Raw genomic sequence first — 18,578 nt, forward strand, 5'->3', positions numbered from 1 at the left:
TGTGCATGAGCCCTTACTGTGATTTATTTTTTTCTTGAACTGGAGTCACACAGAAGCAGTGGAGGCTGCGGTGACCTTCCATTACTGCACATACATTTGGAATGAATTCGGGTGATTGGGTTCTGTTGTGACCTAAGTTATGTTCACTGCCACAATGCAGCAGGTCCTACTCTTACAGGGCCCATCACTGTGAAATGTCCGGACATTGCAGACGTGGTGCTGAGTGGGCACTCTCCCTCTCACACTACCGCTGAATCCTGCTGAATGGGATGCAGCTGTTTGTCCATCACTGTCAGATTCCATTGATCTATAGGCGACATGTTATAATGCTTCTGCATTAACCCTTTAAAGGGACACTACCCTCATTTTTGTTTTCTTTACGAAAAAAGGGTGGATTGTGTTCTTGATATCATTTTTTGACATGTATTCTGTTTCCCCAGTCCTGGTTCTTTACCTTTCTCCTTTGCAGTTTTAGCACGGTGATCAGGCCGCGCTTGGCTTTCTCAGTCGGACCATTGACTGTGTCTGGAACGGAAAGACTGACAATTAGAGCATCAGACATTAAACTGATAAGTGTAGTGCTATTCTGTGGACATCTTTATCAAGAGAACAATAGAGCTGTCATACTGTTCTTCTAATTCTACTAATCTACTATTACACCAACAGATATTTTCCCTCACGGCAGCAGTAAACTAAATAATGGATTGCCTATACTATATGGAGAAAAGCATTGGGACTCACCTCTTAACCTCTGAATTCAGGTGTTTCATTCAGTCCTCCTGGCACAGGTGTATATAATCCAGCCCCTCGCCATGCAGTATGCCTTCACAAACATTCATGTAAGCTCTAAAGAGATTGAATTTCCAACATGGTCCTGTAATAGGATGCCACCATTGTAGCAAGTCAGTCCATGAGCTTTCTTCCTACTAGATGTTCCACCATCAGCTGTGAGTGGTATTATTGTAGAGTGTTCAGATCCACAGCAACTCAGCCATGAAGGGGAGACCACGTAAAGTCCCAGAGGAGCGGGGTCACAGAGTGCTGAGGAACATAGTGCAGAAAAGTCACCAACGCTAAATACCTGCAGAGTTCCAAACCTCCTCTGGCATTAACAGCACAAAAGCTGTGCACCAGGAGCCCCATTGCATGGATGTCCATGGCCCAGCAGCTGCATGCAAGTCTTACATCACCAGGCACAATGCCAAAGATGGAGTGGTGTAAAGCACGTCGCCACTGGACCTTAGAGAAGTGGAGATGTGTTCTGTGGAGGGATGAAACCCAATTCTCTATCTCTATTATTATTACTAATACGGATATCCGCAAGTGTCTAAGAACAAAGCAAACATTATGCCCAGGATTTGGGCAGTATATTCCCTTGGATGACAGTAGAAAAAAGAAAAATGTAGCAGCACTACAGAAAATTCAATGTTGTTCCTTACTGTGGTGGTGCCCGCTGTGTCAGAAGCCAGTCTTGTACTTCCCAAATCCAGATGCAATTGTAACAGAACTGCAGCACTCTCCAGCCTTGATCTTTTCAAATTTTTATTCACCAGTTCAAAAATGCAATTGCCTTGGGTGACAGGAGACTTTTCCTTCTGTATTGGTCCCACAACTCCATGGCATCAGCTGACGCTTTTCCTTTCTTATCTCCTATTACTGAAGTTCCTGTATTTCCTGTAAATCCCACCACAATAAAAAGGACATTTCTCCTAAAATATAAATATTTTATATAAAAAAAAAAAGAAAACAGAGAAAAATGCCAGGAAATGCCACTGAGACGTCAGTAGTTATATTCTTGTACAAAGAAAGCAGTATTATAGTAGTTATATTCTTGTACATAGGGGCAGTATTATAGTAGTTATATTCTTGTACATAGGAGGCAGTATTATAGAAGTTATATTCTTGTATATAGGGGACAGTATTATAGTAGTTATATTCTTGTACATAGGAGGCAGTATTATAGTAGTTATATTCTTGTACATTGGAGACAGTATTATAGTAGTTATATTCTTGTACATAGGGGCAGTATTATAGTAGTTATATTCTTGTACATAGGGGGCAGTATTATAGTAGTTATATTCTTGTAGCTAGGAGGCAGTATTGTAGTAGTTATATTCTTGTACATAGGAGGCAGTATTATAGTAGTTATATTCTTGTACATAGGAGGCAGTATTTAGTAGTTATATTCTTGTACATAGAAGGCAGTATTATAGTAGTTATATTCTTGTACATAGGGGCAGTATTATAGTAGTTATATTCTTGTACATAGGGGGCAGTATTATAGTAGTTATATTCTTGTACATAGGAGGCAGTATTATAGTAGTTATATTCTTATACTTTGGAGGCAGTATTATAGTAGTTATATTCTTGTACATGGGGCAGTATTATAGTAGTTATATTCTTGTACATAGGGGCAGTATTATAGTAGTTATATTCTTGTACATAGGGGGCAGTATTATAGTAGTTATATTCTTGTACATAGGGGACAGTATTATAGTAGTTATATTCTTGTACATAGGGGACAGTATTATAGTAGTTATATTCTTGTACATAGGAGGCAGTATTATAGTAGTTATATTCTTATACTTTGGAGGCAGTATTATAGTAGTTATATTCTTGTACATGGGGCAGTATTATAGAAGTTATATTCTTGTACATAGGGGGCAGTATTATAGAAGTTATATTCTTGTATATAGGGGACAGTATTATAGTAGTTATATTCTTGTATATGGGAGGCAGTATTATAGTCGTTATATTCTTGCACATTGGGGGAAGTATTATAGTAGTTATATTCTTGTACATAGGGGGCAGTATTATAGTCGTTATATTCTTGTACATAGGAGGCAGTATTATAGTAGTTATATTCTTGTACATAGGGGGCAGTATTATAGTAGTTATATTCTTGTATATAGGAGGCAGTATTATAGTAGTTATATTATTGTACATAGGGGGCAGTATTATAGTAGTAATATTCTTGTACATAGGTGGCAGTATTAAAGTAGTTATATTCTTGTACATAGGAGGCAGTATTATACTAGTTATATTCTTGTACATAGAGGACAGTATTATAATAGTTATATTCTTGTACATAGGAGGCAGTATTATAGTAGTTATATTCTGTACATAGGAGGCAGTATTATAGTAGTTATATTCTGTACATAGGAGCAGTATTATAGTAGTTATATTCTGTACATAGGAGCAGTATTATAGTAGTTATATTCTTGTACATAAGGGGCAGTATTATAGTAGTTATATTCTTGTACATAGGAGGCAGTATTATACTAGTTATATTCTTGTACATAGAGGACAGTATTATAATAGTTATATTCTTGTACATAGGAGGCAGTATTATAGTAGTTATATTCTGTACATAGGAGGCAGTATTATAGTAGTTATATTCTGTACATAGGAGCAGTATTATAGTAGTTATATTCTGTACATAGGAGCAGTATTATAGTAGTTATATTCTTGTACATAAGGGGCAGTATTATAGTAGTTATATTCTTGTGCATAGAAAGCAGTATTATAGTAGTTATATTCTTGTACATAGGAGGCAGTATTATAGTAGTTATCTTCTTGTACATGGGGGCAATATTATAGTAGTTATATTCTTGTACATAGGAGGTAGTATTATAGTAGTTATATTCTTGTACATAGGGAGCAGTATTATAGTAGTTATATTCTTGTACATAGGGGGCAGTATTATAGTAGTTATATTCTTGTACATGGGGGCAATATTATAGTAGTTATATTCTTGTACATAGGAGGCAGTATTATAGTAGTTATATTCTTGTACATAGGAGGTAGTATTATAGTAGTTATATTCTTGTACATAGGGAGCAGTATTATAGCAGTTATATTCTTGTACATAGAAGGCAGTATTATAGTAGTTATATTCTTGTACATAGGAGGCAGTATTATAGTAGTTATATTCTTGTACATAGGGGACAGTATTATAGTAGTTATATTCTTGTACATAGGGGACAGTATTATAGTAGTTATATTCTTGTACATAGGAGGCAGTATTATAGTAGTTATATTCTTATACTTTGGAGGCAGTATTATAGTAGTTATATTCTTGTACATGGGGCAGTATTATAGAAGTTATATTCTTGTACATAGAGGGCAGTATTATAGAAGTTATATTCTTGTATATAGGGGACAGTATTATAGTAGTTATATTCTTGTATATGGGAGGCAGTATTATAGTCGTTATATTCTTGCACATTGGGGGCAGTATTATAGTAGTTATATTCTTGTACATAGGGGGCAGTATTATAGTCGTTATATTCTTGTACATAGGAGGCAGTATTATAGTAGTTATATTCTTGTACATAGGGGGCAGTATTATAGTAGTTATATTCTTGTATATAGGAGGCAGTATTATAGTAGTTATATTATTGTACATAGGGGGCAGTATTATAGTAGTAATATTCTTGTACATAGGTGGCAGTATTAAAGTAGTTATATTCTTGTACATAGGAGGCAGTATTATACTAGTTATATTCTTGTACATAGAGGACAGTATTATAATAGTTATATTCTTGTACATAGGAGGCAGTATTATAGTAGTTATATTCTGTACATAGGAGGCAGTATTATAGTAGTTATATTCTGTACATAGGAGCAGTATTATAGTAGTTATATTCTGTACATAGGAGCAGTATTATAGTAGTTATATTCTTGTACATAAGGGGCAGTATTATAGTAGTTATATTCTTGTGCATAGAAAGCAGTATTATAGTAGTTATATTCTTGTACATAGGGGGCAGTATTATAATAGTAATATTCTTGTTCATAGGTGGCAGTATTATAGTAGTTATATTCTTGTACATAGGAGGTAGTATTATAGTAGTAATATTCTTGTACATAGGGGACAGTATTATAGTAGTAATATTCTTGTACATAGGCGGCAATATTATAGTAGTTATATTCTTGTACATAGGAGGCAGTATTATAGTAGTAATATTCTTGTACATAGGGGCAGTATTATAGTAGTAATATTCTTGTACCTAGGCAGCAGTATTATAGTAGTTATATTCTTGTACATAGGCAGCGGTATAGTAGTTATATTCTTGTACATAGGAGGCAGTATTATAGTAGTTATATTCTTGTACATAGGCGCAGTATTATAGTAGTTATATTCTTGTACATAGGGGGCAGTATTATAGTAGTAATATTCTTGTACATAGGCGGCAGTATTAAAGTAGTTATATTCTTCTACTTAGGGAACAGTATTACAGTAGTTATATTCTTGTACATAGGTGGCAGTATTATAGTAGTTATATTCTTGTACATAGGAGGCAGTATTTAGTAGTTATATTCTGTACATAGGGGGCAGTATTATAGTAGTAATATTCTTGTACATAGGCGGCAGTATTAAAGTAGTTATATTCTTGTACATAGGGAACAGTATTACAGTAGTTATATTCTTGTACATAGGTGGCGGTATTATAGTAGTTATATTCTTGTACATAGGAGCAGTATTATAGTAGTTATATTCTTGTACATAGGCGGCGGTATAGTAGTTATATTCTTGTACATAGGAGGCAGTATTATAGTAGTTATATTCTTGTACATAGGAGCAGTATTATAGTAGTTATATTCTTGTACATAGGGGGCAGTATTATAGTAGTAATATTCTTGTACATAGGCGGCAGTATTAAAGTAGTTATATTCTTCTACCTAGGGAACAGTATTACAGTAGTTATATTCTTGTACATAGGTGGTGGTATTATAGTAGTTATATTCTTGTACATAGGAGGCAGTATTTAGTAGTTATATTCTGTACATAGGGGCAGTATTATAGTAGTAATATTCTTGTACATAGGCGGCAGTATTATAGTAGTTATATTCTTGTACATAGGAGCAGTATTATAGTAGTTATATTCTTGTACATAGGGGGCAGTATTATAGTAGTAATATTCTTGTACATAGGTGGCAGTATTAAAGTAGTTATATTCTTCTACCTAGGGAACAGTATTACAGTAGTTATATTCTTGTACATAGGTGGCGGTATTATAGTAGTTATATTCTTGTACATAGGAGGCAGTATTTAGTAGTTATATTCTGTACATAGGCACAGTATTATAGTAGTTATCTTGCATATAGGAGGCAGTACTATAGGAGTTCTATTGTAGTACATATGGGCATTATTATAGCAGTTATATTAACTTATATTGTAGTACATAGAGGCAGTATTATACTATTATGTTTTGTTGGTGAAAGTGCCACAAGGAGCACTGCATTAGAGACCTCCATTGATCAGGAAGTGATAACATATACTAAAGATATTCCTTCACTTTATGTAGGGGGTATACCTCTTTAAAAAAATAACACTGGCATGGCAGAGGTTCAGAAGAAGAGTGAGGTGGTAACTAGCACCCAGGGAACAGAAGCTTCATCAGGAATGTGGTGGATCAGAGGAGAAATGTCCCACTAGCTACACCCTGTGTTATAGGCTGGTAGGCAGACACAGTATAGGAGCATTTCTAGACAGTTGTGTGCAGTAGGTGACATGTTAGCCTTCCACCTCCCCAGGGATGACAGACATGACATCTCTGGGATTCCTGCAGTAAAGTGATGGGGATGAGACTGCTATGCCCACAGGGCTCGCGTCCGCTTTGCTGGTTGCATTCAGCTCATCGGCTTGCTGCTAGAAGTTGCATACTTTATCTATCGCGATACTGGTGACATGCCCGCACGCCCGCACCCCTTGTGTGCCGGAGCTGTGTCTTGCTAATCCCATTAGGTTGATGAGGGGCCGGCGGCAGCACCACAGGGGGCGGTGATCGGCGATGATTGGTCGGGTGTAATCCCTGGATCGGATCGTGCAGATTATCTAAAATCAGAGACGAAGCACAGCCGGAGTAAGAGAGAAGAGAACTTGTCAGCGGGTCTGTGCTGCCCTGTGCCCCTCACCCATGGCCTGAGCCCCCGGGAGGCAGGATGTGGGGGAGTTACTGCCGGGCGCTGCTGCTCTGGATCCTGCTGCAGGGATGCGCGGGACCCCGACCCGACCACAAAAGGAGGACTGGGATTTCACCTGAGACGTGAGTTTACACTTTACATTATTCCAAGCTGCAGATGATATCGCCCTTATACCTGTCCCATAATGTTTCAGGTGGCCCCTGCTAACTGCCTGCCCTATAGGTCCATCCCCATACCTTCTATATAGCTGCCTGCATAATCTCAATGACTGGCAACCAGGTCCTACATTGTCTCTGCCACCCTTGCCCTATAGCATCTGAGCTCTGCTAGCTGTCTATAAAGATGTTTCTGTAATACCTTTGCCATCTGCCCACCCCTACCCCATGTATCTGTACAGTGTCGGACTGGGGTACCTAGGGCCCACCAGTAAAATTTATTTTGGGGGCCCACCATATAGATACATTCAAATATAATAAATAATATAACAAGTTTTTTATATGAACATAGGCTGGTTGAGGTGCTGTACATGTATGTATGTATGTATGTAGTGCAGTAAGTCTACCGTGTTATGTGCCACTTGAGCAGGGGGTGGGAGACTAGGGGCCCACTTTGCTCAGGGGCCCACCGGGGGATTCCCCTGTACCCCTGTGGGCCAGTCCGAGCCTGTATCTGTATGTCTTACTTCTCAGCTGCCTCTGGCAAAAGCCTACCTACCCTCACCTGTCTGCCAACTTTTTACCTTGCCTTGGTACCCATCTGCCCTCACCTCATTCTTACTGCCCAAATGCCTCAACCCTATCCTACCCTACACAGGGAGGATATTACATTGTATATGTTGCTTTATACCTGTTAGGCTAGGTTCACACGGGCGTGACGGATTGGCTCAGGATGCGTTCAGAGTGCGTTCAGTGAAACTCGCACTATTGTGCAAGCAAATTCAGTCAGTTTGGTCTGCGATTGCGTTCGGTTGTTCATTTTTTTCCGCGCGGGTGCAATGCGTTTTGATGGGTTTTCCACGCGCGTGATAAAAAACGGAAGGTTTACAAACAGCATCTCTTAGCAATCATCGGTGAAAAACGCATCGCACCCGCACCTGCTATAGAACATGCTGCGATTTTCATGCAACGCAGAACTGATGCGTGAAAAACAACGCTCATGTACACAGACCCATTGAAATGAATGGGTCAGGATTCAGTGCGGGTGCTATGCGTTCACGTCACGCATTGCAACCGCGCGGAAATCACGCGATCTTTGATCAAAGCGATCTTTGATCTATGGTAGGAATGCTCAACCTGTGGCCTTCCAGCTGTGATAGCTGTAGGCTGTCCTGGCATGCTGGGAGGTGTAGTTTTGCAACAGCTGGAGGGCTGCAGGTTGGGCATCCACTGTCAGTGGTGTAACTAGAAATGACAGGGCCCCTTTGCAAATTTGTGAGTCTTTCAGACGAGTCTAGGTAGCCACTCCGTCCGTTTCATACAGTGTCACTGTATGTAATGTCATTGTATAATACCCTTGAGGGGGCTCTGACAATAAAATCATCAAAGGGGTTGTCCGGGTTCAGAGCTGAACCCGGATATACCTCCATTTTCACCCCGGCAGCCCTCCTGACAGGAGCATCGGAGCAGTTCATGCTCCGATGCTTTCCTTTGCCCTGCGCTAAATCGTGCAGGGCAAAGGCATTTTTTTGAGATCCGGTGACGTACCAGGGCCCTCCATGGGGCTGGCTGCCAGGGCACCGCTAAAGCCCACCCATCAGTGCCGGTGACGTCACCGAACACACTGCCGGGCGGAAGTTTCCACCCGGCAGTCTGTTATTGAAAACAAGAGAACCCTTGCCCTGCGCGATTTAGCGCAGGGCAAGGGAGCACATCAGAGCATGAGATGCTCCGATGCTAGACTCAGGGGGGCTTCCGGGATGAAAATATGAGACAACCCCTTTAAGTTCTCCTCCTGGATGGGCCCCTTCTGAGCTCAGGCCCCAAAGCAGCCGCTTCCCCTGCTTTCCCTATAGCTACGCCCCTGCCCTCTGTAGTGCCTTCTTATGCATTGTAGTGCTTATTACATGGATCATGTGCAGGGGGCTGTATTATGGAGTAGTAGGGACTCTGCATACCACTACAGACTCCATTAGGTGCCATATTGGGCGTTATTCTCCCGAAGAAACAATGCTTCCTTTACCTGTGCAATATGCCTTCTGCCTCCATATAAAACCATAAAGGGGTACAACAAGGCCCAGTGCACCCCTATGTGTAACACCCCAGAGTGGTGTTACCACTTCTGCACCTTTCTACTGTCTTTAGTGGTATAACCTCATGTCATTTTATAAATGTATTCCAGGTCCTCCACACTGTGGATTTCTAATGTTATGTAACTGTTCATGTAATGTGCCTGGTTCACCAGCAGGTGGCAGCAAATATGGCAGAGCTATAGTTAGAGAGAGTGGAACTTACCATTCTATTCTAACCCCCCTCTGGAGAGAAGTGGGTAAGCCCTACTTCCTGCAGGAAGGGTGGGGGTAGAAGTTCTAGTCAGTCTAGCTTACCCCCAGCTAGGGGAAAGGTGTGCAGGGGCACGTCTATGCTGGATGTGCCCACACCAGCCAGAGCACCTTAAGCTCTGCCGGCCATTGAGGCCAAAGATTGAAGCCTCAGGAGCCAGGAGGAAAGTTCCCTGGCATAACCTAGAGTCAGACTACAGAAGAAGCTGAGTTATATAGCCAGCCTGTCAGTACAGCAGAGTCAAAGAGAAACAGATATAGCAGAGTGGAGTTTGCCTGCCAGTTTTAATGCTAAAGCCTGCTGGAACCAAGACAAAACCTGTAAACCGTTTTGGAGAATGTTTATGCAAACTTCTTCTCAAGGTCTGGACTCAAGTTATTCTTTTATCCCTCAATTATTTCCCCTATTTATTGCTTCGGAGCCAAAGCCAGGGGTCCAGCGTTATCCAGGTAGGAGAACCGTGACACACAGGCCACACTATACCACTCGGCATTTCCTACACCTGGGACGTGATATATAGAGGGCCCTGGGTGGAGGCCGCCAGTTGCATATGGCACTCATAGAACATGCCATTAGTAGGCTTACGTGGCGTCTTTGGGTCACCTCTGACAGTAGCATTGACTCTCCAGCAGGAAGATGCAGGCCTAAGCCTTTGACACATAGACGCCATTAGATCTCTGCCAGACAGCTACATGTGTCATGTGGTGCCCAGCAGGAGCAGGATGCCAGCCAGGATATGAATTCATTTCCCCGGAGATGTTAGAGCGAATGACGTGCGACTGTTACGCCAATGGATAATTTATTTTGCTATCTGTGACATGAGTGGGAAAGTTGCAGTACTTTATGCACAGACACATGGTAGAAGTCATATCCGAGTCAGAGCTTGAAAGGATTGTATGCGATTAGAAGGAAGGATCTGTTTTTTATGTTTGGGGAAACAGCACCACTTTTGTGTATGGCTGTGACTGGTATTGCAGCTCAGCCCCGTTCAATGGAGTGCCAGGCACAGGCTGATGTTTCTGGGAGGATAAAGCAAATCTTTTCTTTTATTCTCATACAACCCCTTTGTTTGCAGCTGTGCTAACATGAGCCACCCCAACACGCTATACTGACATTTATTCATCCGTGATTCTTAATCATTCCTTTTTGCCCCTCTACCTACCGTCCCGCATCTGCTTCAACACCTACATGTACAGGACAAGTGAATATAATTTATTGTTCCCTGATACCAGTCATTTCAGGGTTGGGGGAGGCTGGCTGTAGTACAGGTGAATGCAATCCTATAGGGTTCAGCTATGCGCGGATCTTGGTCACATGACAGCAGTCGCGCCCAAAGATCGCAGTGGGATTGCAGTGTAGCGCTGCTGGCATAAACATGAATTAGGTCACAGCACGGCTCGCATATGTGCCATGACTGCAAAAAATCCAACACTGTTGGCCCAAGATCGCCATGTAGCTGAACCTCACTCTCTATTACCAGCAGTACAGAATCCTCCCAGCCCCCCATGATGACTACTTTGTCACATATCTCCGTGGCTGAAAACCCCCATAGACATTTACATCCATATGTCTCTGATATCTGCTGTTCCTCTTTTATTGCTCCAGAACTGTATTAAATTGGCAACTTTGAGGTGACGGCCCTTTAAGTGTCCCCCTTCAGGTCCAGATTTCTCCCATATCTAAAGTTCTCCCTTGCCATCAAAACCTTGTAGCCACAAATAATGTTTCTCATGCTTAGTAAAGGGTTAACATCTAGGTTCCAATCTGCTAATGGTGGGGGGGGGGGGGGGGTTAACTCCCACCTACTACTCGGGTTTAACCTCTTAACTGCCTGCATGCTTGTAGAATGACAGCTTCTATACAAGCAATAAGCAGATGTCTATATCTTGTGTGCAATTTGTGTCTGTCCAGATGTTATAGTACTACAACCCCCAACAGACCAGCTGTCGGTACATGTTGGGCTTTAGTCTCACAACATTTCTGCGGTGAGAGTGGGCTACCTGGCTACGGCATACTGTTAACCCCTCCTGCTCCGCACTATAAGCACTTCCCTTCCATATGTGATGTTTCCTTAAGTTGTTTTTCAGTGAGATATGATTTTTTTTTTTACATTTATCTAAGTATAAAAACATAATTTGGCAGCTCTGGAAGGAGAACCGGCTGTTTACTGCCTACATCCTGCGAAGTCTCAGCTCTGTGCGCGGGGAGCCGGGGAGGTGTGTGAGGGAGAAAGACAAACCCAACTGGGACATTTGGCGCACACTCACACATTGGGGACATACGGGGAGATGCAGCTCACTCACACGTACAGGGAGAGCATAGCAACGCATACGGCACTGCTGAGAATCAACCTATAGATGCAGAGCATCGCGCCTGGAACACCACGTTCTGTTATTCCTCTGGTTACTTCCCTGCAGCCGGGGGCAATCGCACAGTTCTTGTGTAAGGCGCTCTTTTCTAAAAATCTGAATGACTTACCCGTTCCTTTCCCTCTCGGGTGGTCTGGAACTGGACCCACAAATTGATTCCCAAAATGATAGGGCTGCAGCATTGATTGCTTCAGACTTATGTATATGAAAAGTTCTGCAACTTTTTATATCTTTGCTTACAGTCAGTGAATGGGAACAATGCTGTTTACATGTGGAGTGTGAAAACCCATCCTGAACTATACGGTCTTGCCACACTGCATCTGTATGTACAGGAGAGCTCCTGGCACATACATTAATAGACCCATAGAGTGTTCTCTTTGCTTCTGTCAGGCAGGTATCCACCAGAGTTTCCGTTTTTCTTTTTTTTATAGTATATGGTGGTATTCTATTCAGACTTATCCAGTAAATACAGTATACAGTTTTTAGCATGGAAACCTATGGGGGAGGGATGCCACTGAGAGTAGGAAAAGTCTAAAGCATGTAGATACCACAGTAGCAGCCTGTCAGCCACAGGTCATCGCCCCCAGTCGCAGTGTGTCTGCCGCCCTTGATCCATTTAGCGGTGTGTCAGCCACCGTTGACCCCTGTAGCGGTGTGTCAGCCGCCGTTGACCTCCCAGTTGCAGCATGTCAGCCGCCATTGACCTCCCATTTGCGGCGTGTCAGGCCCAGGTGACCTCCCATTTGCGGTGTGTCAGGCCCAGGTGACCTCCCAGTTGCTGCGTTTTAGGCCCAGGTGACCTCCCAGTTGCGACGTGTCAGGCGCAGGTGACCTCCCAGTTGCGACGTGTCAGGCGCAGGTGAATTCCCGGTTGTGTTGTGTCAGCCGCAGGTGATCTCACCCCCCACAGTTGCAGCGTGCCAGCCACAGGTAACCCCCCCAGTTGTGTGTGCCAGCCACAGGTGATCTCACCCCCCACAGCACAGTTGCAGCGTGCCAGCCGCAGGTGACCTCCCAGTTGTGTTGTGTCAGCCGCAGGTGATCTCCCCCCCCCCACAGTTGCAGCATGCCAGCTGCAGGTGACCCCCCCCCCCCCCAGTTGTGTGTGCCAGTCCCAGTGTACTAGCCCAAGGTGACCTCCAGTAGCAGCGTGTCAGCTACAGTTGGCTCCGCTAGCAACATGCTAACCGCAGGTGTCCTCAGTAGAGGTGTGACAGCCTCAAGTGATGCTCCCTAGTAACAGCGTGCCAGCCGCAGATGATTTCTCAGTAGCAGCATGCCAGCCGCAGGTGATCCCTCAGTAGCAGAGTGCCAGCTGCAGGTGACCCACTGTAGCATAGTGCACCGTCGGTGGGGAAGCCGCATGGGGATCATTGACCCATTCACTTGAATGGGTCCGCGATCCCTCCGTTCCGCAAAAAGATAGAGCATGTTCTATCTTTTTGCGGCATGGAGGCACGGAACGGAACCCCAGGAAGCACTCTGTAGTGCTTCCGTAGTGTTCCGTTCCTTGCTTCCGTTCTGCATCTCCGGATTTGCGGACCCATTGAAGTGAATAGGTCCGCATCCGTGATGCAGAATGGCCACGGAACGGTGCCTGCTTATTGCGGATCCTTAAATGCGGTCTGCAATACGTAAATGGGCAGCACACGTTAGTGTGAGCGAGCCCTTAGCTAGTAATGTCATTATAAGGCAAATGGTATTTCCCATTGCGGCCTCCATTTCTATACTTATCTACTATAACTGGGATGAGGATTTTCCCAGTTTAAAGAGGACCTTTCACCAGAATAAAACTTCTAAAGTAACTATACAGGCATGTAGAGCGGCGCCCAGGGACCCCCCTGCACTTACTGTTATACCTGGGCGCCGCTCCGTTCTCCCGTTATTGCCTCCGGTATCTTCATAGTTAGGCTCCACCCAGGGGAACCTGCCGACGCCTCCTTCTCCCGTGCTGCAGCGCTGGCCAATCACAGCGCTCAGCTCATAGCCTGAGAGGCTTTTTTCTCTCTCAGGCTATGAGCTGAGCACTGTGATTGGCCAGCGCTACAGCATGGGAGAATGAGCCGACGGCAGGTTCCCCTGGGTGGAGCCTAACTATGAAGATACCGGAGGTAATAACGGGAGAACGGAGCGGCGCCCAGGTATAACAGTAAGTGCAGGGGGGTCCCTGGGCGCCGCTCTACATGCCTGTATAGTTACTTTAGAAGTTTTATTCTGGTGAAAGGTCCTCTTTAAGGCCTCATGCACACGACAGTATTTTTTCACGGTCCGCAAAACGGGGTTCCGTTGTTCCGTGATCCGTGTCCGTTTTTTCTTCCGTGTGTCTTCCTTGATTTTTGGAGGATCACCAGACCAGAAAAGTGAAAAAAAAAAAATCTAAGTCAAGTTTGCCTTGAAAATGATAGGAAAAAAACGGACACGGATCACGGACGCGGATGACAATCTTGTGTGCCTCCGTGTTTTTTCACGGACCCATTGACTTGAATGGGTCCGCGAACAGTTGTCCGTCAAAAAAATAGGACAGGTCTTATTTTTTTGACAGACAGGAAACACGGATCACGGACGCGGATGACAAACGGTGCATTTTCCGAGTTTTCAACGGAAGTCAATGGGTCCGCAGAAAATCATGGAAAACGGAACAACGAACACGGATGCACACAACGGTCGTGTGCATGAGGCCTTAGGCTACATGTACACGACTGTTGTGTTTTGCGGATCCGCAAAACACGGATGGCGTCCGTGTGCGTTCTGCAATTTGTGGAACGGCACGGACAGCCATTAATATAACTGCCTATTCTTGCCCGCAAAACGGACAAGAATAGGACAGGTTATATTTTTTTGGGGCGGACCACGGAACGGAGCAACGGATGCAGACAGCTGTCCGCATCTTTTGCGGCCCCATTGAAGTGAATGGGTCCGCATCCAAACCACAAAAATTGCTGTCACTATCAGTGAAGCAAGCCATCATTAGGCTGAAAAAACAAAACAAACTGTGGTGGATGACCGAAGAATTCTTTCCCTGGTGAAGAAAACACCCTTCACAACAGTTGGCCAGATCAAGAACACTCTCCAGGAGGTAGGTGTATGTGTGTCAAAGTCAACAATCAAGAGAAGACTTCACCAGAGTGAATACAGAGGGTTCACCACAAGATGTAAACCATTGGTGAGCCTCAAAAACAGGAAGGCCAGATTAGAGTTTGCCAAATGACATCTAAGGCTACTTTCACACTTGCGCTTGATCGGATCCGTTCTGAACGGATCCGATCATATTAATGCAGACGGTGGCTCCGTTCAGTACGGATCCGTCTGCATTAATAACTTTAAAAAATTTCGCAAGTGCGCAAGTAGCCTGCACGGATCCGTTCAGACTTTCAATGTAAAGTCAATGGGGGACGGATCCGCTTGAAGATTGAGCCATATGGTGACATCTTCAAGCGGATCCGTTCCCATTGACTTAGGCTACTTTCACACTAGCGTTCGTCGGTCCGCTCGTGAGCTCCGTTTGAAGGAGCTCACGAGCGGACCCGAACGCAGCCGTCCAGCCCTGATGCAGTCTGAATGGAGCGGATCCGCTCAGACTGCATCAGTCTGGCGGCGTTCAGCCTCCGCTCCGCTCGCCTCCGCACGGACAGACGGACAGCTGAACACTGCTTGCAGCGTTCGGGTGTCCGCCTGGCCGTGCGGAGGCGTGCGGATCCGTTCAGACTTACAATGTAAGTCAATGGGAACGGATCCGCTTGAAGATGTCACCAATTGACTCAATCTTCAAGCGGATCCGTCCCCCATTGACTTTACATTGAAAGTCTGAACGGATCCGCGCAGGCTACTTGCGCACTTGCGAATTTTTTTAAAGTTATTAATGCAGACGGATCCGTACTGAACGGAGCCACCGTCTGCATTAATATGAGCGGATCCGTTCAGAACGGATCCGCCCGAACGCTAGTGTGAAAGTAGCCTTACATTGTAAGTCTGAACGGATCCGCACGCCTCCGCACGGCCAGGCGGACACCCGAACGCTGCAAGCAGCGTTCAGCTGTCCGCCTGTCCGTGCGGAGGCGAGCGGAGCGGAGGCTGAACGCCGCCAGACTGATGCAGTCTGAGCGGATCCGCATCCATTCAGACTGCATCAGGGCTGGACGGAGGCGTTCGAGTCCGCTCGTGAGCCCCTTCAAACGGAGCTCACGAGCGGACCGACGAACGCTAGTGTGAAAGTAGCCTAAGAAAGCCTTCACAGTTCTGGAACAACATCCTATGGACAGATGAGACCAAGACCAACTTGTACCAGAGTGATGGGAAGAGAAGAGTATGGAGAAGGAAAGGAACTGCTCATGATCCTAAGCATACCACCTCATCAGTGAGGCATGGTGGTGGTAGTGTCATGGCGTGGGCATGCATGGCTGCTAATGGAACTGGTTCTCTTGTATTTATTGATGATGTGACTGCTGACAAAAGCAGCAGGATGAATTCTGAAGTGTTTCGAGCAATATTATCTGCTTATATTCAGCCAAATGCTTCAGAACTCATTGGACTCCTAAACAAAAATATAAGACCCTATCTGGGAAGGGTTTACTATTAACCAACAACTCAGGCCTATTTAGGCTATTAACCTCACTTGTCCCAGATATTAAAACTTAACTTTTATTAAGTTTACTAAGAGTTTCTGGATGAGAAGAAAGTGAGCTCAAAAGGAATTAAAACTATCAGATGTCCTGTCAGTACTACAGCATTAGTATCCTAGCTGGAATGGGAGCCGGGGGTGCACACCCCGTACATTCACACACTTTGTTGCTGTGTTAGCAGATCTATATAGCACTGTCCTATCTATATCGCCATAGAGGGTTCCATGTGCAAACACTAAAGAAACAGGACATGCTCTGCTATTGGTACTTGTAGTTGGAACTGACACGGATTTCAGAGTCTAAAACATGAGGCTGTCCCCCAACATGTTTCGTCAGCTAATCTGGCTTCATCAGGGGTGACAGACAATTCTGGAGGGGCACTGTGTGGACATTACTTCTGGAGGGGCACTGTGGGGACATTACTTCTGGAGGGGCACTGTGGGGACATTACTTCTGGAGGGGCACTGTGGGGACATTACTTCTGGAGGGGCACTGTGGGGACATTATTTCTGGAGGGGCACTGTGGGGGGGCATTGCTATTGGGGGACACTGTGGGGGGGGGGCATTGCTATGGGGGACATTACTACTGGAGGAACACTGTGGGGGACAATACTTCTGAAGAGTTACTGATGGAGGGGCACTGTGGGGACATTACTTCTGGAGGGGCACTGTGGGGACATTATTTCTGGAGGGGCACTGTGGGGGGGCATTGCTATTGGGGGACACTGTGGGGGGGGGGCATTGCTATGGGGGACATTACTACTGGAGGAACACTGTGGGGGACAATACTTCTGAAGAGTTACTGATGGAGGGGCACTGTGGGGAACATAACTGGCAACATTATTGTGGGCATTTTTAATATTGGTGACAGTAGGGGGGCATTACTAGTGGCACTGGGGACTTTTAATACTGAGGGACTATAGGGGGCATTACCAGGGCATTTTTTTTAAATATGGGGTCACCATATGGGACATTACAATACCAGGGCAATGTAGCAGTATTTTTTGTACAGGGGCATTATTACTGAAGGCACTATAGGGAACATTATTAATATTGGGAGCACTATAATGGCATTTTTGCTAGGGGTAAAATAGGTGATATTAATGCTAGAGGCACTGTAGCTGCATTTCTATTACAGGGACATATTAGGGGACATTACTTTTGGGGACACTATACAGGAATTATTACTGGGAGCACAATGTAGGGGTAGTATATGGACATTTGGGGTCATTTATGAAACTGGTGTAAAGTAGAACTGGCTTAGTTGCCCCATAGCAGCCAATCAGGTATAACTTTTCATTTTTGACTGCTCCTTTGGAAAATGAAAAGTGGAAACTAAGCCAGTTCTAATTCTCCTATATGTTTCATAGTGCTGGCAGTATGCGGTGTGTAGAGCTGGCTCACTATTGTGACCTGAGTCTCACTTCCTCCTCCAAGTCTTTTTTATTATAGTTATATGTATTGTATAAATTTGGCGCCTAACAATTTTATTTGGCTCCTAAATTTTTCAGTTTAGGAACCATTGGCTCCTAGGTGTTTTTCTTAAGCCCCTATCACACGAGCGCGTTTTCCGCATGGGTGCAATGTGTGACGTGAACACTGAATCCTGACCCATTCATTTCAATGGGTCTGTGTACATGAGCGTTAATTTTCACGCATCGCTTCTGCATTGCGTGAAAAACGCAGCATTTTCTATATTCTGCGTTTCCACAAAGCACTGGCCCCATGGCTCACCATCAGGGTAATACTCTAGCAGCAAAGTGTATGAGATTTCGCAAACTTCATGCACACTTTGCTTTTTCGTTCTGTGCAGAAATTGACCTGCCGTTTGGATTTTGAAATCCACAGAATGCCAATTCTTTTGTGCGGATTTCACCTTTTTCAATGCAAGGGTGAGATCTGTGGAAAATCTGCATAAAAAAATGCAAGTAACACATTCAGTTATTGGTAGTCTTAGAATTTACAATTAGTAAGTTACACGCATCTCTGGCAGCAGTGTGTGGGTGCAACTCCATCCTCTGCTACCCAAGAAAACTGAAGACTGGTTTACAGGTCCCATCCAGGTTTATAAATCAAATGCCAGGATCACAGTGAAGACTGACACACTGTCAGGGCAGAAGACCGGCAGTGATGGTGGCAGAAATAGTAATCCATACTAGGTC

At 44.3% G+C, this 18,578-nt stretch overlaps 1 protein-coding gene across 4 annotated transcripts in view; it reads left to right on the forward strand.

The window, feature by feature from the left end:
- The first annotated feature begins 6,815 nt into the window (after positions 1-6,815).
- The window catches only part of CACNA2D4 (calcium voltage-gated channel auxiliary subunit alpha2delta 4), a 234,855-nt gene continuing 223,092 nt past the window's right edge, over positions 6,816-18,578 (forward strand). For 3 of the 4 annotated variants that reach the window (XM_044281371.1, XM_044281373.1, XM_044281374.1), the window contains exon 1: positions 6,817-7,052. In XM_044281371.1, coding sequence (XP_044137306.1) covers positions 6,949-7,052 — 104 coding nt within the window. In that variant the 5' untranslated portion in view covers positions 6,817-6,948. Of the gene's footprint in view, positions 7,053-18,578 lie in introns of all 4 variants that reach the window. The other variant, XM_044281372.1, reaches the window with a different exon arrangement.

This window comes from Bufo gargarizans, chromosome 2, assembly GCF_014858855.1.
Source record: "Bufo gargarizans isolate SCDJY-AF-19 chromosome 2, ASM1485885v1, whole genome shotgun sequence".
In the NCBI taxonomy this organism is placed as follows: Eukaryota; Metazoa; Chordata; class Amphibia; order Anura; family Bufonidae; genus Bufo; species Bufo gargarizans.